Below are 24,742 nucleotides of genomic sequence, written 5' to 3'. Positions count from 1 at the left end.
AAACTGTCGTGGAGAAATTGTTTCTTTTTTTGTGCAGTGAAGAGAAAACGTCCGGTAAGAGGACTGTACTGGTTTCTCCAAATAAATACGGCTTTGTGTGTATAGTAGCTATACACCGGACACGTTTAAAGAACCAGATTGTCTATTCACAAAGAACTAAGCTACGTTAACCGGACAAGTCTGTCTCCCTTTATTATTATTATTATTATCATCATTATATACCATATTTATATAGCATTCTTTCCATATGAAAATACGTTCAAAAGTGCTTTACATAAACTACATCTATATAATGTTCAATACAAATGGTAACTGAACTATTATAGAAAACAATTTAAAATTACATTACGATTATAAGATACCTAGCATTTTAAATTTGATGATAGCAGATCTAATCATGAAACAAAATACAATATCGTAAAAAAAATTAACTGATCTATTAAAAGCGGCTTTTTCTCACTCTGTCCCGCTGGTCAGATCATTCTGTGTTTGTACTAGTAGAGAGCACAGACGATTAATTTCTCACCCTGCTAGGCTTCGTTTGTGCTATGTAAAGCGTCTTTACATGTTTATCATGGAAAGGGCGCTATATATATGTGGTACAATAATAATGATAATACTGTAACGTCATCCGGTTGCTCAAACTTACTTATCAATTATTTATCAAAGTTTCCAGCTAGATGGAAAAATGATAACATTTTGAAAGAAATATTCTAGAATGAAATTGGAAAAAAATGCCACGGCTCTTCAGGGACATATCTAGCTAATAACTATCTTCGTACCTGTAAGAAATGGCAACGGTTTAATTTTCTCTTTATAGGTTACAATGTACTGAATGTCTCCGCTACTATTTTCAATGTAAAATTACAATGCAAAGTATTTTCTTGCCAGCATGTCTAGTGTTAGATTTCTTGCGAGATAACCCTCGTCTTGAAAGTCTATAGACAATCAGTAAATAAAAAAAAATATTGGGTTTTCCATAATGCAGTGAAGCCGTGGTCACGTGACTGAGATACTTGATAAAACAATAATATTGCGTGGGAAGACTTCAGCAGGTACGTACATTCACTTACATTCGACCCTGCAGGTTCTACACAAATATAGAACAATATAACGTTACGTAGCTCTAAATCATCCACAGACATTCAAGTTTAAGTACATTTTATATTTGGCATGTAAATTCATTAACTAGACGGGAAAATAGCACTATATACTGACACAGACTACTTTCAGTGTTCAGTGTGACCACAGAGGCAGAATCGGCAATTTACTACCTTTGTTCCTTATTTGAACACTTTCTCAAGAATCTGCGCATTTCGAGTAGCTAGTAACAAAGTCGTAAAGCTCGCTTTGACACTTTGCCTTATTTCATATGAACGTCTTATTGGCTATCATCTGCATGTTTTTTTTATAATATTTGTCAATATTTACAAATGAATACGTGCATACTTGCAATAAATACTATTTGTCACAGTCCAGTTGTTTTTGTCATAAGCTTCTGAACATTGTATGAAAACATTGCAATGAAATTTTTAACTAAAAAGTTTCAGATCAATCTACTTATGCGTACATTGACATTTTATCCACTTTTATGTTAATTCTAGTTGGCACGGCTCAAGCCTTAATCTTTACATGATTTTTTACAAAATAAGTCAATATATACATCTTTTACCTGCAGAATGCTTAAATCAATAAAGTTCGACACGCTCCAAAATTTTTGCAACAAACACCAAACAAATATATGTGTCGCGTCGGCATTTAAAAGACAAGTATTTGTACAAGATATTTTTAGAATTGAGCAAAAAATTAAAAAGTTATGAAAAGTACAATGAAAATCTCCACTGGTAAAGTTTCCTAAAAATCGGCCTATATATTGTAAAACAGTTCATGCAGGGAGGGGTTCTACATCAAAATTGTAATATTATGATACAATACGCAAGAATCATACAAATTTAAAACTCTTCTAAAAAGTGCACAATCATCTGGCTTATAGCCTACACTATTATTAGCCAAACAAGGCGAACATTTAAAATTGAATATCTCATCTGATGTGTCTTCACTCACACCGGACGCCATTTTATCTCTTCCTTTTTGTATGACTCAGAGATAAATTCGGTCTGTCTGATTTTATTATCAGTTAATCAATGCGCTCGCTAAATGTTTATGTGCATGTAGTTGCTTTATTAAACATGTCTTCTTATCTTATCAATAACATCATCAGTTTAAACATAGTTACAAATGAAAAGAAATGATTTGTTATTCTTTGTACGCTGCGACAAAGCAGCATACAATGTATTAGGTTCATGTTATACATTAACTCAAAATTTCTATATGTATAACGCAAACATAATTTAAAGTTGAAATTACGAGGAAGGCAACTCAAAATTTCGAGATACTAAATAGAAATTTCGAGAGACATGTCTTGAAATTTCTAACTCCAGTTATTATTATACTATACGTAGATACAGGTCCTGTCCGTGATAAGGAACCTTTTAGCCATCGGATAGCTCTAGATGACCATAAAGATAATAAAATCTGTAAAAAATATCCTTGACCGCTTTCGCTCTTTCAAATATCACTATTTTGATAATGATTTAGTCTGTTAGGTTTTCGTCCAAATTCGAACCCATATGGCAAGGAAATAAAGTCACACCCTATATGACCGTGTGGAAACGAGTACGACCAAGAACGGGTACCTGGGTAGTTCTAAAGGAGGGGTCATTGAATGTGACCTGGTAGTGTTCGATCATAGAACTTTTCCACCATTTTGACCATATCTCGAAGATTTTGGACCTAGTTCGAGCCCCTACCACGGGAACAAGCTACATATGTAAGTGTAGGTATATATCCTGGAAACAGGTTGAAATCTGGAGTAGCTGTAGAGGCTAATGTTTGTCTTACACAGATGCATGGTAGTATATGTATAAGTCCTTACATGCTGGGTACAATATATGTATATGTGAAAATAGAATATATTGTTGTTAACAGTTTGTTTTTACGTGATAGGAATTATCAATACAGAAAATAAATTTCGTTACAAGTTAGGTATCAGTGTAGGAGAAAACCTCGCCATGAGTATAATAGTAAAACTGTCTAGATCAAGAAGAACCAAAGCCTGCAAGTCAGTCCATTAGACTTCTCCGTGCATTTTATTTAAGATTCCTATGTCATTCCTTGTGCATAATGGACAAATTATATGCCAGGAATTAGCTAAAGTACTGAACTTTTCAAAATGCATGAGCAAAGATGTTCCGTTACCCTTGTACAGTATTCAATGTGATGCTAAAACGAATGCACATTTAAGAAACAGGAGAAGATACGTTTGTACAAATGTTGCAGAATCAATGCATAAAATTTCAGATCTTTTGTACAAGCATAACGACTTCGAACACCTTGCATTTGTCTCTTGTTTTTGCCAACATTCTAACACAAGAGGCGCATTGGAAGAGAAAACAACAGAAAATAGGCAAATATTTAATGGATGTTGTCACGGATGTACTTTGAAATCCTTTGTAACGTGTTAGAATTGAAATAACACAGAACATATCTCACCTTGAATAAAATTATTGTGGTTCGGGCGAGTATTATCATATTGATCAATCGGACTGCGCCCTCGTGATACAGTGTCTAAATTCCTCTGCATCTGAACTCTAAACAATGATTTTATTTAACGACGAATCCCAAAATAAGATATATTATTTCATAGATAATAAAAAAGGAGACAGGACCATACCATAGGCGTTCTGTCGCCCTGACGCTGATCAGATAAAAACCAAAGAAAGTCCATGCATTGATAAACAAGATTTAATAACCGTGTTAATTTGATAAAATGTTGCTTTTTTGAGGATATTGGTCCTCCCATGGAATTTCTTCAGGTTTAAGTTGACATATAACGCTTATTTTGCACGCATATCTTTAAAGGTGTATGCCTTTTTATATCATATTCAGAAAGAAAATAAACGAAAACATTTTTGGTAAAAATCTTTAATTAGATAAAAACGAGTTACAGCTTAAGGTAACCAATGTTTTACGGCATTTTATACGCTGTCATCTTGGAAGAAATTATCACAGATATTTAAGATTCCATTTATGACCTTTTGTATAGTTAAGGCATATTTCTGTCAGTCAATTCACGGCTAGTTGTTTAGAATGAATTTGAAAACATATATCAATGACCTATATCTTTTCACAGGCAAAGGAATATTTTATTATTTTAATTTGGATGCCCTTCAGGAATAGGTAATTTTGGAAAATTTTCTACATGCAGATGCGGAATTCTGGTGAGGTTTTAGAATTCATTATCGGTATGTCTTTATTAATACGATTTAGATATTTGTCTCCAAAAGATGGTAGGGGTGGGGGGGGGGGGGAGCAAAGTATATGTTGCCCCCGCCCTCTACCCCCAGTTTGTGTGACTTGCTTCTACGGATATATATCTGTGCATAAATTTGATGAAGACTCTAACATGTTTGGAATGAAATTATAAGAGAGCATATTTTGATATCTTAAAGGTATACTAAGCCTAAATTTCATATTCGAAAATATGGACAATTACTAGATATAACCAATGTAACGATAAAAGAATGAATACACTAATATGAAGTAAGGCACTGACTAAAGCGAGAATTGGTCTGCCTTCAACTCAACCGAATTAAAATTGAAAATGCATGTTTATGGCCTATGTGTTTTTAGACATTTTCGTCTAGATAGTGAGTGACATATTTAATAAAGACACTATTTGTATCACGACGCAATTTTCCCCCTATAATAGTCGTTACGGTCTAATTTTCCCTTCTGATGGATCCTGCCATTATATTTTCAGAACTGTAAAGAACACTGAGTACTCGTGCAAACGATTACGTTTGTTTACATTTGGAATTTACATCTTTATTATATCCAACTCACGCACGTTTTAGCAAATGTCAAGAGATTTTCACGTCAAAAATGGAGGAGTTTATGAAAACAGAAACGTACCATGAAAACTAGTTAAATATTTTAAAACAAAATTTTGCTAGTTAATGCTCTAAACTGGCACCACTAAAAGGAAGAAATCATGAAAATTTTCGTGAAAATAATAGTGTTTTTTTTTTTCATGAAACCAGATAAATTTTCATGAAAGCAAAATTATATTTTCTCGATTAGCTCAGACGGTACAGCACCTGACTTGCAAGTAGGGGATCGTGGGTTCGAATCCTACACTTGGCAGATATTTTCTCCTAACAATACAACATTGGCGACGAGATAAATTGGAAAGTGCGGGCTACAATTGCCAGATCATGTGCTATTTGCAGGGGCAGTACTGTCTTCGAAGCTAAACAGTTGATGCCTCGCTTCGCTGTAAAGGAAGGCTAAATGATAAGGAAGGTTATGAACATCATGCGGTTTGCATGGCTATACTCTGTTGGAAGCTCAACATGTTGCCCCGCTCTCGATTCCACTATAAGGTTAAGCCTTCAAAGCTAAAGTGATGAGGAGTGCATTTATTCGAGGCTTCTGAGTAATCAGAAGCCCTGTAAGCTCAGTTAGTAGAGCTCTTGACTTGCAAGCAGGAGGTCGTGGGTTTGATTCCTACACTGGGCAGATGTTTTTCTAATTTTAGTTGGAGCTTGGGCTCGAACTCACGACCACTTGTTTCGTAGTCAGACGGTATAACCACTGGAACGTTCCCTTCTGAATATTTATTTAACGACCGACTGAAAAGTGTCCTTTCATGAAAAGTTAGGTGCACTAACTAGCAATTTTTCATGTTAAGAAATTCACCTTGAATTCATGAAAAAAATATGTTTTCACGATATTTTTAGTCTCCATGTAAACCTTCTTTATTTTCGCGAAAGTTTCATTAAAACTACTATATAGTAATAGCTAAGTGGTGGCAGTTCAGTATGCCACCATATAAAAGCGACCCATCGGTCATTACTTTGTTTACAATGTGCAAAACGTTGCGGTTCGACAAGTTGCAAAGACGTCTACTGACACAAGGGAAAAAGGACTTCTAAAAAAATCACTCATTGCAAGTGCCGGAAGGACAAGTTTTTTATTTGATACTGAAGTTCCATCAGGTATCTCGTATGTTATCGCAGAGAGATCAATCGAAACGATTCCCTATAAATATGTACTACAACTAAAACACCGCATGAATATAGTTCTACAGACACAATTAATTTATATATTTAGTAACGTTAAAAAATTTGATGATCATGTATGTAGTACGTACATAATTCTTTTAAAGTCCAGTGCAAATTTCTTCCTTTCCTGTTTCATATTTTCATTATAAAACCTGCTGAATAAGTGTGTTGAAAATTTATTAGTTTCGTGTTTGTGGTTGAAGTCATTTATTCGTACATTTTTTTATCTAACGATTACTCACATGGCTGATGCGCTCATGAGCAATGACTAATTTGCATTGTGGTATGCTCAAAGTAACTACAATAATCCGTAGCAAGCAGACATAAAGATAACCCCACTTCTTTCAGCACATGGCTATACACAGTTCAAATTTTTTTAAGGGAAGGTCTGGAAATGCAATTCATACCAAACAAACTTTTATACCAGCCATGTGTGAACACAGTATTATGTACATTGCACACAACAAAAGTTACCGACAAAGGCACATATTTCTTTTGACAATAGGAGAATGTTTCTGGATATGCTGCTCTGAACCTATATAACCTCTGTACCTATATAACATACAAATGCAAGATTTTAATAGTTTACTGGCACAAAAGTCATTTATCATCATACTACAATAAATAACAGATATGCGTCTATGTCGCAGAGAACATCAAACAATCTTTTTTTCACGGAGCGTGTAATGAGCGTGTAATAGTTGTGTGTCAACATTCTTACCTAGGAAAGGCGATAAATGTGAAACGTGTTATTAATAATATATAGCTCTTTTGGCAGTCGTATTTCCTTATTCAGTTTGAAAAGTTTGTAGGTATTTAAAATATATTTAGTTTTGTAATATTTACCACTGGGGTTTACCACAGACCATGGGTAGTATACAAGGCAAAGTGTATGCACATTGTACTTTCAAATACTACTATCTATTTAATATTTCCATTCTTCTTATTCTGGAAAAATTCCTTCAGAGCAGCTAACAAACCCCATAACATGAAACTTAACACAACATACTTTTTGTTGGACATTAGGATTAAAAATTGCACCAAATATCCTAAACTAGTAATTCAAACATTACAATCTTAACACCCACAGATAAAAGTTCCCAGGTTTATGAATTTATCATACTATCTGAGTGGGTGTGATGATTTCAATAAAGTTAATCTACACACTCTTCAGAATCCTGTTTACTGAATTGTACAAAAAAGAATAGACAAAATATTGTACTATTAATAATATTTTCTTTTGTATGGCATTATGTAGTTTTGTAATGATTCTTAGGAAACATTACTTTATGTACGAAAAGAATAAAGACACGATTCTGCCCAATATTAATTATTTTAACAGATCTGATAAGTAAATACTAGTAACTGAAACAGGAAAGAAAGCCAAATTACATTAGATTTACACAAAAAAAAACGAAATTCTCAGATACAGTGTATATCTTTGAGTGAACCACGTATAATTATGTGATGCTTATTGTAAATCGAATAATTTCACTATGTCGCTTTTTGATTGTGTAACAACCAAAGTTGAAGTCCGGTGGTCAAAGCACAATGACTGAGGACTTTTCAGTCCATTTAATGATTTCACTATTTCACCAATTTTATTTCCATCTTGTCCAATCTGGACAACATTACTTGAACTGTATCCACACATAAACAGATTGCCTCTTCCATCTGAACAAACTCCTGTTGTATCTGACAACTCTGAAGCAGTATACGTGTTCGTATGTTTTGCATTCACATCAAGAACTATAAGGCCTGCAGACAGACACGTTACAAACGTTTCGTTTCCAGTATCACTGAAAGCAATATGCCGACTCCCTTGAAACAGATTATTCCCGGTAATGTTTTGTGAAACTTTTTGCAGTAGGTTTCCTGTCATATCGTGTATATAGAGTGCCTTATTGTTATCAGTTATATATAATCTATCTCTTTTGTAAGCGATACTAAAGCAATTATGGTCCAGCTTTATCTGACGTGTAGGCGTCATCTGACCGACAAGGGAGACAAATTGAATAGTGTTGTTTCTTAAAGTGACGGCTGCTTCGTGGTTACTTACGCAGCATACACTGTAAGGGTGTTCAGGTAGGTTACAGTGATCCAGTACTGAAGTTGTGACATTGTTTGCTCTTTTTAGTGTGTTGTTGTAGTAGTCAACCATAAGCAGTGCACCATCTTCCGTAAAGCAGGAACCATGTACCCAACAGGATGACGCATCACTTTGCATTTTGATATTCAATTCTCTTATTGCTTTAATTGCATACATCGATGTCCTTTGTTGGAAATGTGTGGAAACATCGTGGTTGACTGAACCAAGTGTCTTACAATTTAATAAAAAATTACGTATAGCTGAATCAGGAGCGAACGATATCTTTGCATCTTCTTTTGTTGATCGTAGTGAGCGAGAAATCTCTTCAGTTTGAGTAATTATATACTGTGCAGCTTTCAAGGAAACAAATTGTTGGGCTCTGTTCCCTTCTGCTTTCTCCAGACTCTCCTCAGCGTGTTTTAAAAAGTCCAATTCATCTTCTGCTCCTTTTTTCTCCTCCTCTAATTGTAGCTTTTTCTGTCTGAACTGTTCTTCAATTTCTTTTAAAGATTCTTTCTCGAGAGATTTTAAAAGCGTTTCCATCTCTTTTCCGAAATCCTTTATCTCGTTTTCAGCCTCTGTTTTAGATTTCATTAACCTTTCAATAAGCGCTTACCTTTTTGTTTTAATTTCTTTCATCGTCATCTTCATGTCTTGTAACTTCCGGTCCATTTTACCTGCGTCAGATTTGCTGAGAAGGTTATCGATAACGTCCGGTATAAGGTGGACGTCTGAACAACTCCTGTAAAAGTAAAGTATTGATCAAGTTAATAATGATTGAAATTATTTTAACAAAATGTTTTTGTACGTGGATGTAAATGTATGGAAATATAATTTATACCTGTCTCAAGCGTGTGATATATTTGTAGTTTGTCTTTAAGAACTCAGTGACTTTAACTATGGGCACAGAGCGTCTAGCAAAACGTGGATGGACATTCAACTTTCTCAGAATTGAAACTAGTGTAATACGAGTATTTTCAAATGGAAGCTACATTGTAATGTAGGATGTTACTTTTCAAAATGATAAGATTTACTGGTTCCCAGCTTGTAATGTTCGTGCAGAATGAGTAGCAAAACCAATCGTATTTACTTATTACCTGGGCCAAGACTGTGATCGGTCAGCTACTTTATTGGTAGGTGTAATTATATCAGCGTAGCAACCTTACCTTAGTAACCCTAACCTAGAGCTCCCATCCAAAAATATTTACTCTATAATAGATTAGAAAAAGTGGAACTCCACAGGTCTCCCGATAAATTATAAGGCTCGGTTTGACTGAGCATGTTCATTGACAGTAGTGGAAACACATTTTACCATCCACGCTCTCTAGTCCTGGTGGAGCAGAACTCAACATTTGCACCTGTTACAAGTACCAAACAAAAAATTTGCATACAGATGTGTTCATACAGCTGTGTACATGGAACCTTCAATGGTACACAGAGGGCAATTCCATGAAAAGCGGCTTATGGTCCCTGGTTGAAATAATGGACTTGTCTAGGGGAAAATAACAATGGACAGAACTAGATAAACTTGAATTTAGAGAGGGGATCTAAGGTTATGTAGCGTGCATATCACAGAAACTGCCAAAAGACAAAATTAACAAGTGATCGAGTATTGCACTGGTAATACAGAAGTTCCCTAGCGGAAACAATAAACAATTTTACGTGACCTTGAACAGTGACCATGATCTTTGACCGACACCATGTGTCAAGTGCGTGACTCATTGTCTTATCATGGGGAATATATCTGTGAAGTTCTAAAAATCCTTCAACTCTATTAAAAAGAAACAAATTTTACTTGATTTGAACAGTGACCTTGACCTTTAAGCGACAAGCATAGATTATGGGAAGCGTTTTGTGTACAACTACATTAATCCATCAATGCATATAAAAGTTATGGACAGAAACAATTTTTACTTGACCTTCTGTAGTGACCTTGACCTTTGGCATACAAGCATATGTCATGTACATGCAAAATTTACATATTGCCTTCCTTTTACATACCAAGTTTCCTAATTCTGGCTTGAGTACTTTATGAGTTATTGCAGTATCCATACTTGCGGACGTACGGACGGACGGACTGATGGACGGACGGCATTCCTATAGTCCCCTCCTGTGTCCCACCAGTAAGGGACTAAAAAGCAGGCACCATATCCAAGTAGTGATTGAACAATACCAAATGATATAAAAGCTGGAGTATCGGAACCACCCACGCTGAAAAATTCAAGCTGAAAAACTGAACAATACCACTTACACATCAAGTATCGATATAACAAAACTTTATTAGATTAAAAAATTCAACATTAATCAGGAGGTTCTAAAAAAAAAATGGAAAAACGGAATCCGATTCTGTCTTTTGTTACAACATAACAAAATCTATCAAAATTCAAATTTAGTTGGTAAAATAACCAGAAAACCAATTTGTTAATCTGTTCCACTACCGATTAAGGCATAACGTGCAGCAACCCTCAAACCCCTAGCACAGGTTTAAGCGGAACTTAATTGTATATATAGTCTGACGACTTCACGACTCCAAAAGATAAAACAAAACTGTTTCCAACACCTGGACACGTTTAATACAATATTTAAGATATTTTGGAAGCACTGAAAGTCACCACGAAAAGTAGTAGCAGACGAACATGCAATCAAAGTTTCATAAATATTCTTGAAGGGGTACACATGATAGGAAAGACACGAAATTAACAACACTAACATTTGTGTTTCAGTTGAAACCTTGAACCATTGGCTATTACAATAAGAATAAGGCTGATAAGTGGAAGTGGAAGATCCATCTCGAGTTTCATAAATGGGGGATATCAAATGAATGTAGTATCAATATTGAATCTTTCGAACAAACTGGATTAAATCATACTATTTGGGCCTCTGATTTGTCAAGCGGATTCAATAAATCAAGAATTGAAATTCACGAATTTAGTATTTCTACTCACCACATGCATAATAAAATTAGAAAGCATGACGCCAAAACTATTAAAAGGGAAAGCATTACGGGTTAGTGAAATAGAGATCTTAAATCAACGTAATAGATAAACCATATATTTAATAAGGCAATCATTATTTAATGAATACATTTCTTATTTAATTTATCTAATATAACATACTATTACAGTGTATCAATTACAAAAGATGGATATAAACAAATATTTCATGCATATCGTCTTGGTGGTGAACATTCACAGTAAATTTATAGATATTTTCATGGCCTACAGTAGAAGAAGAACAACACAATATCAAAGTAAAAACATGTTGACCTCAATCTGTGACTTTGCCATATGTATGCTTTCTCGCTAAGTTAAATCCGACGGGGTTTCACAAGTGTACAAACAGATAAGCAAACAGACGCATAAGCAAATTCAGAGAGAGAGAGAGAGTGGGGTCAAGCTTCCCCCCCCCCCCCCACTCCCCTGGAAAATCCTAAGAAAAGGAGGGAAGAGAAAAAAGAAAGAAACTGTTTTTTTCCGAAGAGGCAACATTAGGACCGCATTCAAAGTTTATGTGGCTGCTACTACATACCACCCCGACGTAATTCATACTTATGTTAACTATCTCAAAGAAACAAAGAATTTTACCTTTAAGAAATCTTAATTTTATTATTTTTCCCAAATTTAACAGCTGAGTTCATAAAAATGTGAAAATAAGAGGTATATTGCATATAAAGTTGTAGTGAAAAAAGTGTTATTAAATGCCCCAGAATGCTGAGATTGAAGCGCAGAATTTCAAAACTTTCCGGGGACATGAGCTCCTCCCCCGCTCCTCCAGCCGCCCCTCCCACTCCCACCCCCACTCTTGGTGGCCGGCTACTTTTCCATTTTAGCCTGTTCAACAAACGTCTTTTTGGCAACCCAGTTCCTGTAAACGGCTAATATCCACAAAAATACATCAAATCATTTAGTATAATAAAAAAAATTATAAAGACACATGTTTGTCATAGTAAGGGTTCGGTCGGATTCATCGCCCCCACCACCTGAGAACATTGGCTGGATCCGCACATGTGACGGACAGACAAATATTAAAAAACAATACCCGTTCATCCTCCTATCACTATTTTAGTAAAATTGAATGAACTCCATGATACCAGTCCATGACCAGAATGTCAAGAAAAAATGACTCGCTATCCAAGCAGTTCTCTCATAAAATGTAGGAATGCAGTTATCATAAAATCTCTCATAAAATGTAGGAATACATACCGATGGTCAAGAGCTATACAACTTGTACATCCAACAACGTCATGGTTCTCACAGTACATGTCCAGAATTTTTATCCCATGGGTACTACATGTTTCTGTTGGGACGACCGGAAGTTCAGTTGCTACTAATTGTGACTTTAAGTTCAATTTATCCACTAGTGTGTGTCCTTTTAAAGTGGGAAATACCCGATGTGTGTCCACACAAGTCTGGCAACAATATCCTTGACATTGTACACAATATTTTACAGCTTGTTTAGTTTTGTTAAGTTCAGCACAAGGTGTACATTTAAAATTAATTAACTCGTCCGAAGTTACTTCACACCCACCCGTCGCCATTTTATTTAGTTATTTGTTGATTTGACGATGTGTAGTGTCTACTGTCTTCCGTTTTACTACAAGGTTAACTGATAGATTTAATATCTCAGTTGTCTATTTAGTTTTGTTGGCTTGATAAAATCAATACGTCGAGTTTAACGTTTGTAAAACTTAACCACACGGTTAAATAAAAAGTTCAAGTCCTGACACAACATGTTGATGTGCATTATCCACTTATTGATCAGGAAGTAGTCTGCTGACGTGATTATTGTGCAGAAACTGCATATACTGCAACAGAAACCAAAATCAATACTAGTAAATGTTCTTAAAAAGTTTGAATATTGTTCTTTAAAATCCTGTAATAAATAGTGCAATCAAGCCAAAATCATGTTACACATGGTTCTGTAAATGTCAGATGATTGTCAAATGATAAAAAATTGATTTTAATGTATAAAAATAGTTTAAAGCGAAAAAATAGCCTGTATAAGTGACCCCCACCTCCCTAAATGCCAGACATCTTAATCCCCAATAAACATGATCCTGTCTGTCCCAGTCTGATAAGGGTCGATAAACCCCTTGTAGACTTGACATGTAGTCCATGTCAGAGGATCATAAATTTTATTGATATTTACAAATAATTGGTTATTTCCTGTGTTTTGCATTTTATTGATTACAATGCAGCTTTTTTTCAGAATACATTTTATACACAATGTTTCTTAGTTGAATATATACTAATTGTAATTTCTCAGTCATTGACCAATTAAATTATAACTTTTACAGCAAAACAATTCTCACCCTTTTAGAAAACTCTTACCTTTATTTAATAAAGAAAATAATTACATGTAAAATGTATTTAAAACTGAATAAGAGAAACGACAAGTATTTTTTTATTCAGTTATTATGTTTTTTATCACATAAAATATCACATGAATCTATGTACTGCACATGCAAGTTAATTATAATAAACAGAAGCTAGTCTATCAATGGTCCAGTATTGTATATTTGCCCTTACCGCCAATACGCAGACCGTATCATCCCCATAGGCCACATACCTCGCATACCAGAATCAGTGTCTTTAAATGGGCAACTTATTGCTTGAAGATAAAGCGAGTTTGCTACTGCATCACTCATTTTGCTAATAAATTAATTTCTCGTATATGTACTCAGAATATACCACTATCTAATGCAGTGCAAAAAATAGATGCGCGTTAATTCATAAATTATAAACTTTATTATTGAGGATTTATTATTATATCTTTCTAAATACATACGCAATAGGAAATAATAGGAAAGCATAACAGAATTACTGCAAGTAAAAGAATGACTTGCTGCGCCAAACAGACATCAACAAACACTTGACTGCCAAATCTGGATGCATAAGCGTAGCTGCCACTAATTATCGTGACTTACAAACATTCGGTTGGTAATTATTGCGATTTACAAATACTTCATTGCCTACACTTCGAGCATATGCGTAGCTGTGGAAAATTATCGTGACTCACAAACTCTTGATTGCCGACACTTTGGGTGTTTGCGTAGCTGTCACTGACTATTTTGACTTAGAAACACTTGAATGCCGACACTTTGCGTATATGCCTAGCTGTCTGTGATTATCATGACTAACACAAATGTGTTTGCCAACTCTCTACGTATATCCGTAGCTGTCGGTGATTATCGTGACTTGCAATTATTTCATTGCATACACTTGTCACATACTTGTAGCTGTCGGTGATTATCATGATTAACACAAATGTGTTAGCCAACCCTCTACGTATATCCGTAGCTGTCGGTGATTATCGTGACTTGCAATCATTTCATTGCCTACACTTGTCACATATGCGTAGCTGTCGGTGATTATCATGACTAACACAAATGTGTTTGCCAACCCTCTACGTATATTCGTAGCTGTCGGTGACTGTCGTGACTTGCAATAACTTCATTGCCTACACTTGCCATATATTCGTAACTGAGACTATCACCAACTTGTTTGCCAGCCCTTTACGCATATGCGTTGCTTTCGTTGATTATCAAGACTTTCCCTTTATGTATTGGGACTTTCACACACTTGACAGTCAGCCCATGCAACGTATGCGTAACTGTTTGTGATTACCGTGGCTCACTCGATTGCCAACCCTTGTCACATATGCGTAACTATCGACACATTTTAATGCAAACCCTTGTCATAAATTTGTAGCTTTCGGTAAATGCGTGACTTCCTTACACATAATTGCCAAGCCTAACAGAATGGTTAGTAGCTGCGACCCTTTTTAGCTAGCCTGAGCCAAAGGCACAAGGTGAGCTTTAGTGACCGCTCGATGTTCGTCGTACGTCATGCGGCTTGTGTCAACAATTTCGAGAAAAAATCTTCTTCAAAACCACTGGGAAGATTTATACTAAACTTCACAGGAATGATCCTTCGGTGGCCCCGTTTCAAAATTGCCCAAAGAATTAAAATATCTGTAGAACTCTGGTTGCCATGGCAACTGAAAGGAAAAAAACTTTAAAATTCTTCTTGTCCGAAACCACAGGTCCTAGGCCTTTTGTATGTAGCATCATGTAGTGGTCCTCTACCTAAATTGTACAAATTATCCCTTTGAGGTCAAATATAGCCCCGCCCACGGGGTCACATGGTTTATATAGACTTGTATAGGAAATAAAATCTTCTTGTCTGAAACCACAAGACCTAGGCCTTTGATATTATTGTCTTGTGGTCATCTACCAAGATTGCTGGGGTGAGAAGAGGACCTGTCCCGGGGGTTCCTAGTTTTACATAGATTTAATAGGAAGAAAACTTAAAAATCTTCTTGTCTGAAACTTCAATGCCCAGGCTTTTGATATTTGGTATGTTACATTGCTTAGTGGTCCTCTTCCAAGATTATTCAAATTATTCCCCTGAGTAGAAAAGGGGCACCACACAGGGGGTCTCAAGTTTTACATAGACTTACATAGGAAAAAAAACTTTTAAAATCTTCTTGCCCGAAACTGCAAGGCCTAGGCTGTTGATATTTGGTATGTTGCCTTGCCTAGTGGTCTACTACCAAAATTGTTCAAATTATGCACCTGGGGTGAAAAGAGACCCTGCCCTGGGGGTCCCAAGTTTTACATAGACTTATATAGAGAAAAAACTTGAAAACTCCTCTTGTCTGAAAGTTCAAGGTCTAGGCCTTTGATATTTTGTATGTATAATTGCCTAGTTGATCTCTAAAAAGATTGTTCGAATTATGCTCCTGTGGTGAAAAGAGATACCGCCCGGGGGTCATTTGTTATATGAGATATATTGGAAAAAATACTTAAACAAATATCAGATCATATTTCCTCGACTGTTTACTTATAATTACCTGATGACCCCAAGTGAAAAGGGGCCATCCAACTGTGACCTTGACTTACTGACCTACTTTCTTGTTTTTTAAGATACAGCCTTGATTTGGGTGACATTTACAGTTTTGCACACCGATCTTAAAACTGATATTCAGTGACCATAAATGTGACCTACTGACCTACTTTCTTAATATTTTAGCATCAGTTTGACATTTGAAACGTGTAGCTCATGTAACCCAGGTGAGCAATTCCAGGGTCATCATGGCCCTCTTATTTGTTTAACATATCCTATTTGTTTTAAATTAACACTTAAAACATTCTGCCGGCATTGTGTAATTACACAGGTAAGAATAGACGAGAATTATCATGGTAACATTTTTTCTAGTGTAAGCAAACACTTGAGAGAAATATTTGTAATGACCGTTGAGAATAACGCTTTTGGTGTTTCTAACGAGTCTAAAATGTTACGTTTCTGTCAGTGTAATATCTCCAGCGCAGATTTACAGTTCAAGAAGTTACGCAGCCGAGTAGGGAAAAGTTGGCAAGCAAACACAATTTATAATAATTGACAAGCTATTGGGTTAGAATTAGAAGCCTACATTATACAAAGCAGATGTCTTCACATTCTTTGCTTACTTCACGCAATGTTCAGTTCAAACCAACAACATGCAGTTAACATAGATCCAGAGGACGACGTCCCTTTTGCTTGAATAAAATCTATTTGTACACAGCGTCTCTGTTTTAAAATAGTCGGGAAGTCCTAGTTTCTCGCAATTTGTGACCGACCTATCAAGACTTTGCTAACAATATGCTGATCTGATATGTTTTACGTACCTGCAGATCTAGTAAAATAATACATTTTGTATGAGATTTGTTTAAGAACGAAGTTTGTTCACGCTTGTACTGCAAATATACGCCAAAATGCACTATTTGACCTTCTCTCTTCAGAATGGTTCATGGGATGATAGCACCTTACTCTCTTACACGCCCTTGCTATCTATGCAAGGAAAGCCTCAGGTTCGCAAAATCGAACAACAAGAGCTGTCACAGGAGAAAGCGCACTCGACTATTTCGATGTTGGATAATGTAATTGGGTACATCTGAGGAAGCTGGATCTGTCGGAATGGACAATAACTTAAGTCTATGTCAAAAAAATCAATAATACCAGAGATAACGAAATGTATGAGTCAAGAAATAATATATCAATACATACCAATTATAATCAAATCCATTTAGTAGCATCAAAAATATGGTGAAAAAGCATCAAAATTAAACTGAATTTTTTAGTAAAATAGGGGCATCAGTCGTGAAATACTGGTGCAATAGCTACAGCCCTTCTGTCTTATGATGTGTGTGATGATTTGGAAATTCACTGGTTTATAATAGCAATGGTGAAGGTGCATCAACACTTTTACCTGAAACTTTAAGTAAAAAGGGGGATAATTCATAATAAATTGGTACAAAAGTTGTGACCCTATGACACGAAGGGATGCCGACGCCGGGTTGAGTAGGACAGCTCTCCATACTTCATATGGTCGAGCTAAAAATACGCATGCTTCCAACGATAAACATTCTAAGTACTGTTCATGTAGATCAGATAGAAAATAGGACCTACTGACAATCTTTTTAATACTTAATTCTAGTGACCTTGTTTTCGACCCCATATACCCAAGTTTCGAACTTTTCCTAGATTTCATAAAGTAGAAAGCATTACCCCCAGAGTGTTAACAATATCTTTTGTATGATCCGATCGGCTGAGCTAGTTTTTTTTTATTCCAGATAGCCAAATTTCATTTTTTTTTTCTACATTTCACAAGGAATATGATTCTGACAGTCTTTCATATAAATAAAGTAGAAAGTACAGCTTCTCGAGTGTTGAAAACATTTAGCTATGATTTCATTTGATGACCTAGTTTTTGACCTCCAATTACCAAGCTTTAAACTTTACTTATGTTTTATTAAGACAAATATTCAAATAAAGTTTCATTATAAGACTGGTCTTAAATGTTAACCGTAGAACTGTAGACGTCGACACATAACGGACGACGAACACAGGACGCTCACAAAAACTCACCTTAAGCACCTAGTAATCCGGTGAGTTTAAAAGTCCCTAGATCTTTTAATCGAAGACACATTTAAAGATTGTTATTCGACATATTCTACAAAGGTTACCTTTAAAAAATATACTTCTTTAAAAACATGAACCATAAAAATCATTAAATGTTTGAACAGATAAGCTTTGCAATATTTGTACCTGCTAAGTTTGCATATAACATTTGAAACAAAGATATTTTCAGACGTAGGATTCGAACCCACAACCCCAAGGCTGGCAGCTAAACGTTTTGTCTGTACAACTACCTAGTTACCTGCGACATCATGTAAATTAAGAAACATGTATGAATTATTTATAACGCTTTTTATGTTTCGGACACAGAAAAATAATTTACGGAATTATACTGAATATTGATGAGTGCAAAGTCAGTACTTACGGACAATACCTCGTGTAATGGTGAACAGACCTATGCGCATGGGCAGGAAGGCAATACTACAATGTTAAAATCTCTAAACTACTACAGGGAAAAGTCGAAAGTATGTTACTGAAAAGTCGAAAGTACGATGGTGAATGTCGAAACTACGATGGTGAAAAGTCGAAACCACGAAAGCACGATGTTGAAAAGTCGACTTTTCAGAATCGCAGTTTCGACTTTTCACCATCGTAGTTACGTGTTTTTATCATTGTGGTTTCGATTTTTCACCATCGTAGTTTCGCGATTTCTACTTTTCATCATCTTATTATCGTTCTTTCGTTGTTTCAAGTTCACATTAAGAGACTGTGGGAAATATGGAAGACAACAAAAATTATCAAAATATATTCAGGAAATCCGACATTTTTTCTCAAGACAATATTTACATTATGTACCTGACAAATAAAGATCAATGTACAGAAGTTCAAGGCAATTAAAAATGTCATTCACGAAAGGTAGCCATTCATAAAAAAATTGGCAACTAAAACTAAACTAGCATTCACTTACAGCTTAAAGTTCATAACGTAAAGATTAAAGTTTAATCGATACTACTTCTCAATTTCTTACCGAATTCAACAAAATAAATATCTTAATATTGCAGTGTGGTAAAATTTCGTTAACAGTCTGAATAGATATGAAGGAGACATAGAAACGCTCGTACAGAACTTCATTCGAAACATCTAGAAGGAATAAGGAAAACAGCATACGATGCAGTGTACGTCTTTCTGGTATTAGACAGTACTGCTTGGGAACGAAAAATGTACGCTGTGGTAGCTGAACGCAGTAAGACACTTCACATATTCTATGAATACTTAAGCTATTAAAAATAATTGCTCGATAGCCAAGTGGTAATGCTTGGGAACGAAAAAAGTACGCTGTGGTAGCTGAACGCAGTAAGACACTTCACATATTCTATGAATACTTAAGCTATTAAAAATAATTGCTCGATAGCCAAGTGGTAATGCGTCCGCTTCGAGTGCGAGAGGTCGTGGGTTCGATCCCCGACCGCGTCATACCAAAGACGTGAAAAATGGTACCAGTAGCTCCCTTGCTTGGCGCTCAGCATTAAAAGGGAAAACTGGCCTCTTCTCTCATACCCTCGTGGCGATGGATTCCATCCAGAATGAGGTGTCGAGAGTGATTAATATAAGTTGTTGAACTTCCTCCACAATCGACCTTAAATAAATTATGTATAAACTAAAAATAATTGCAAAATTGCGCTGCTTTAAATAACATTTTTAAAACCCTTCATATTATATACATGTCAAGAATTAGGCAAAACTGAATAAACAAGTGAATGAAGTATTGCCATGCAATACAAAGTCCTCAACTGGAAGGCACCTAATTTTCTCTACTGCAGTAAAAAAATGAACTGATATATGTCAATAATGTATAAACAATATTGCACTATATATACAATATGTTTTAAACAAAACACTTGGATTAAAATTTGTATATATAAAGCCCTATAGTTGTTTTCATATAGCATGTTTTGGCCGACTAAAAGTTATTTATAGTAAAAAAATCTATATATGTCCTCATAAAACTCTTTACCAGGTAGAGATAGGTCAAAATACACCTAAAAGTTGGATGTAACAAGCATGTTGTACCACAAAAAACTGGTCTCGATTTTTCCCTACGGCCTGTAATAAGTAAGTTACAACATAAGTTATTTATAGTAAAACAAAGAGACATAATTGAAAAAACAAGAGTGCCTCATGGTGGTGAACATTTTTGCCAAGTTACATCAAAATCCCTCCATGCATAAAGAAGAAATGCTCCGAAAAAAGTCATTCTTGAATTTGGCATGTCACCTTGACATTAGACACAGGGACCAGAATCTTGCGCATGACACTCCGTCTCATAGTGGTGATCATTTGTGCCAAGCAATATTCAAATCCTGTTTTCCGTGACAAAGTTATACACCGGACAGGAAAAATGTCCCATTGACATTTGATCTCCAATTGTGTCCTTGACTTTTAAGCTAGGGTTCTGGGTGTTGCGCATGACACGTCGTCTCATCATGGGGAACATTTATGCCAAGTAATATCACAATCCTTTCATGGATGACAGAGTTCTGGACTGGACACAAAATTGCGAACGGACGGACGGAATGAGGGAATAACGGAATGACGGACGGAAAAGCGCATTCCTATGGTCACCGAAACTGGTTTTCAACCAGTAGGAGACTAATAAACTATTGTGGTTAAAAGCGTTCTTTAATTAGATTCAAATTGTACAAAAATACAGTACAATAAAAAGAACTGCATGCTTAAACATACAAAAGATCGTCTGATAGATACCTTTAAAGCAAAGAGATTACTTTTACAGTATCGTTGTGTTGTGTAATCAATAATCTGCATTGACTTGCGTCAAAACAAACTGATTCTGGTCCATCAAGTCCATCTGATGAGTTCGCGACCACGACCATTTTCTTCCCATCCCTCCCTATCTGTATCACGTTATTCGAACCGTACCCGGACACAAACATATTTCCTCTACGATCTGTACAAACTCCAGACGCTACTTTTAACTCTGAATCAGTAAAGGTCTGACAGTGGTGTCCTTGTCCATCAATAATAACTAGACCTTCAACCCCGTTTGCAACAAACACTTTATCATCGGCATCACTAACAGCAACATTTCGACTGTTTGAAAACAGACCCTGCCCGGCGTTGTCTTGAGTTACCGTCTGCAGCATTTTGCCTGTCATATCGTGTATGTGTAACGATTTATAGGCGTCAGTTATGTATAGTTTATCATCCGTATAGCCAATGCCAAAGCAATAATAGCTCATTTTTATCTGACGAGTGATTGTCATTTGCTTGTCAAGGGAGACAAACTGAATTGTGTGATTGAAAAGACAGACCGCAGCTTCAAATTTACTTGTACAACAAACGCCCAACGGCGCAGCAGGAACACAACAATAATCTGTCACTGACATTTTTATAATATCTGCTCGTTTTATCTTAGTATTGCTATGATCAGCTAACAGTAGTGCTCCATCTTCTGTAAGACAAGACCCGAACACACAGCATGTGTTGTTGTCATTCTGGACTCTGATGTTTAAATCTTCGATTCTTTTAACAGAATAGACAGTTGTCCTTGGCGATCTTAAAGCAGTGGCAGAATCATGTCGGACCGATCCAAAAGCTTTCAACTGCTGTAGAAATCCCAGTATAGCAGCATCAAAATCAAATGATATATTTGCATCAACGCTTGTTTTCAATGATCGAGATACGTCTTCCGTTTCTGCAATACTTTTCAAGGATATTTTCATGGAGACAAATTGTTGCGCTTGGTTTCCTTCCGATTTCTTCAAGTCGTTCACTGCTTGTTTCAGACCATCCAATTCAGTTTCTGCTTTCTTCTTCTCTTCTAGCAGTTTCGTCTCTTCTTTTATGAATTTCATCTCTAATTCTTTAATCGATTCTTTTTCTAGGTGTTCAAGAATTGTTTCCATGTCTTTTCGAAAGTCCTTTATCGCCGTTTCTGCTTCCGTCTTAGACTTCTTTAAGTCTTCTATCAATCTGTGTCTAGTGTTCACAATTTTCTCCATCATCATTTTCAAGTCTTGCATCTTTTGATGTATTTTGTCAACATCTGTCGTATGAAATTTACTGTCGACAATATCTTGAATGGATTGCACATCAGCACAGGACCTGAATCATAGACCGAAGATTACTAATAAAAACTTACAAGGCAGATACTGCAAAAAGGTAAACTATTCGTGAAATAAAGTAATACTTTAATACTTAGTAAGTCCAGACTAGTCAGTGTAATATATAAACAAATCATAGAAGTATATTTTATCTCTCAGAAACTAGGCCTTTTCTAATGTGTGTGCAATATTTGATAATACATTTTAAAATTTCAAAATTCGATCTGCAAAGCAAAAGATTTAATGTAACGCCTTTTGCTATCATGACACCGGGTCATATCACTCAGGCAAAAATTACTGAAATTTATTATCACTATTCATATGTACTAGTAAAATTGAAACATAATTGGTATCTTATCCCCCTATAACTAGTGTTGTTTAAGTTTATTTTCGTTATTCACACGCAAACTATATCTATATAGAAGAATATAGAAATGGAGTGAAACGGAGTCAATATATCTTTAATTTAGTCTGTATATATCCTTACAATCAGGTTGTAGCTGTTTTGATATTTATTTCGTTAAACTAGTGTATGTTTTGTTTTTCGGTTTGTGAAAATGTTGCAAAACAAAATTTAAAAATTCAGATTTTTCTATCTGAAGTGAAAAAAGAGCATTTAAAATTATAGAATACAATTACATCATCTTAAAATGTTTGATGTTCTTTACTATATCAATGATGGACAGGAGTGTATGTTATAAGAAGCAGTTTTTATAGATAAAAGCATAACAACTACACTACTTGTATAAATTGATATACAATATGCAGCTGTATTAAATTACAAAACTGTAAATGCAGATAAAAAGACCTTAATACATGATCTGTTAAAAGATTAATAGTAGAACTTACAACTGAATAATCAACAGTAACATTCGCTTACTTTATTCTACTAAATTATGAAATTCTCACAAATTTACCTATGGCTTAGAGCCATGCAAGTTGTACAACCAACTTGATCATGATTACCACAGTACATGTCCACGATCTTTGTCTCATGAATGCTGCATCTCTCTGTCGGTACTGCTGGTAATCCTTGTGGGAGACTTGACGGCTTATAATTCGAATTATCCAAAAGTGTGTGACCTTTTAAAGCAGGCATCATATGAATAATGTCTGCACATGACTGGCAACAATATCCCTGACATTCCACACAATATTTAACAGCTTCTCTATTCCGATTATTAGCCAGACAAGACGAACATTTAAAATTGAAAATCTCATCCGATGTGTATTCACTCCCATCGGACGCCATTTTAAAAATGGATATCACTTCATTTTTGAATGACACGGAGATAAAGCTATATTTACGCTTCGGTCTGCTTGATTTATCAGTCGATCAATAGCGTTTAAGCCCTAGTTTATTTAAGGTTTATGTACATGTAGTTGTTTTATTATACATGTCTTTTTATCTTATCAATACCATCATCAGTTTATACATAGTTTAATGACAAAATGTCATTTATATGAATATTAAACCTAAGTTTCGTTTTAAGAATGTACGCGACGACAGGTGTATGTTATTTATGAACAATATATAACTTAGTCGAAGGTGTGTGTTACATCATACCTGAATTTATATCTTAGTAGCCTTAGTGGTCCAACGCTTGAAACACAGGGATTAAATGCCATCTTTTTCGGCAAAGATAGTGATACCGTAGTAGTACCAAAATATCTATTTTCTACGAAAGACCCGTGGTGACATTTCAACTTCATTATTTCACGATTTCTGCTTCCTGATTTCACGATTTCCACTTCATGAATTCACGATTTCACGATTTCCACTTCATGAATTCACGATTTCACGGAAAAACTTCACGATTTCATGATTTCTTGATTTCACGATTTCCACTTCATGAATTCACGATTTCACGATTTCTGCTTCCTGAATTCACGATTTCCACTTCTTGAATTCACGATTTCACGAATTCACGATTTCACGAAAAAAAACTTCACGATTTCTTGATTTTACGATTTCCACTTCATGAATTCACGATTTCACGATTTCTGCTTCCTGAATTCACGATTTCCACTTCACGAATTCACGATTTCACGATTTCCACTTCACGAATTCACAATTTCCACTTCACGAATTCACAATTTCCACTTCATGAATTCACGATTTCACGATTTCCACTTCACGAATTCACGATTTCCACTTCACGAATTCACGATTTCACGATTTCCACTTCACGAATTCACGATTTCACGATTTCAACTTCACGATTTCACGATTTCCACTTCACGAATTCACGATTTACACTTCACGATTTCAACTTCATGAATTCACGATTTCACCATTGTGAAATCGTGAATTCGTGAAGTGGAAAACGTGAAATCGTGAATTCATTAAGTGGAAATTGTGAAATCGAGAATTCGTGAAGTGGAAATCGTGAATTCATGAAGTGGAAATCGTGAAATCGTGAATTCATGAAGTGGAAATCGTGAATTCAGGAAGCAGAAATCGTGAATTCATGAAGTGGAAATCGTGAAATCAAGAAATCATGAAAT

At 35.5% G+C, this 24,742-nt stretch overlaps 2 protein-coding genes across 4 annotated transcripts in view; both read right to left on the bottom strand.

Moving 5' to 3' along the window:
* Nucleotides 1-24,742, bottom strand: part of LOC123551322 (transcription intermediary factor 1-alpha-like) — a 73,778-nt gene that overhangs the window by 12,993 nt on the left and 36,043 nt on the right. The window contains exons 1-2 of one of the 3 annotated variants that reach the window (XM_045340174.2): nucleotides 12,417-13,015; nucleotides 8,831-8,956 (exon numbers count right to left, since the gene is read on the bottom strand). In XM_045340174.2, the coding sequence (XP_045196109.2) occupies nucleotides 8,831-8,956; nucleotides 12,417-12,751 (461 nt within the window). In that variant the 5' untranslated portion in view covers nucleotides 12,752-13,015. Of the gene's footprint in view, nucleotides 1-6,019; nucleotides 8,957-12,416; nucleotides 13,016-24,742 lie in introns of those variants that run through there. The other 2 variants (XM_053540847.1, XM_053540845.1) reach the window with 2 other exon arrangements.
* Nucleotides 18,904-23,541, bottom strand: LOC123551320 (uncharacterized). Its single transcript, XM_045340172.2, has 3 exons — nucleotides 23,152-23,541; nucleotides 20,877-22,235; nucleotides 18,904-19,749 (listed from the first exon to the last, which is right to left on the bottom strand). The coding sequence occupies exons 1-2, from the start codon at nucleotides 23,484-23,486 to the stop codon at nucleotides 20,879-20,881; spliced, it is 1,692 nt and encodes a 563-aa protein (XP_045196107.1). The 5' UTR covers nucleotides 23,487-23,541; the 3' UTR covers nucleotides 18,904-19,749; nucleotides 20,877-20,878.

The sequence above is a fragment of the Mercenaria mercenaria genome, chromosome 4, assembly GCF_021730395.1.
Source record: "Mercenaria mercenaria strain notata chromosome 4, MADL_Memer_1, whole genome shotgun sequence".
In the NCBI taxonomy this organism is placed as follows: Eukaryota; Metazoa; Mollusca; class Bivalvia; order Venerida; family Veneridae; genus Mercenaria; species Mercenaria mercenaria.
Note: the sequence above shows the minus strand (reverse complement) of the source record. Positions and strands in the feature narration are given on the sequence as shown.

What these genes read in the sequence shown, in the direction of transcription:
- LOC123551320 (XM_045340172.2), bottom strand. Translation starts at nt 23,486, where the DNA reads ATGGCGTCCGATGGGAGTGAATACACATCGGATGAGATTTTCAATTTT. An exon ending in TGCATGGCTCTAAGCCATAG is followed by an intron (nt 22,236 to 23,151) that starts GTAAATTTGTGA and finishes TCTATGATTCAG; the next exon opens with GTCCTGTGCTGATGTGCAAT.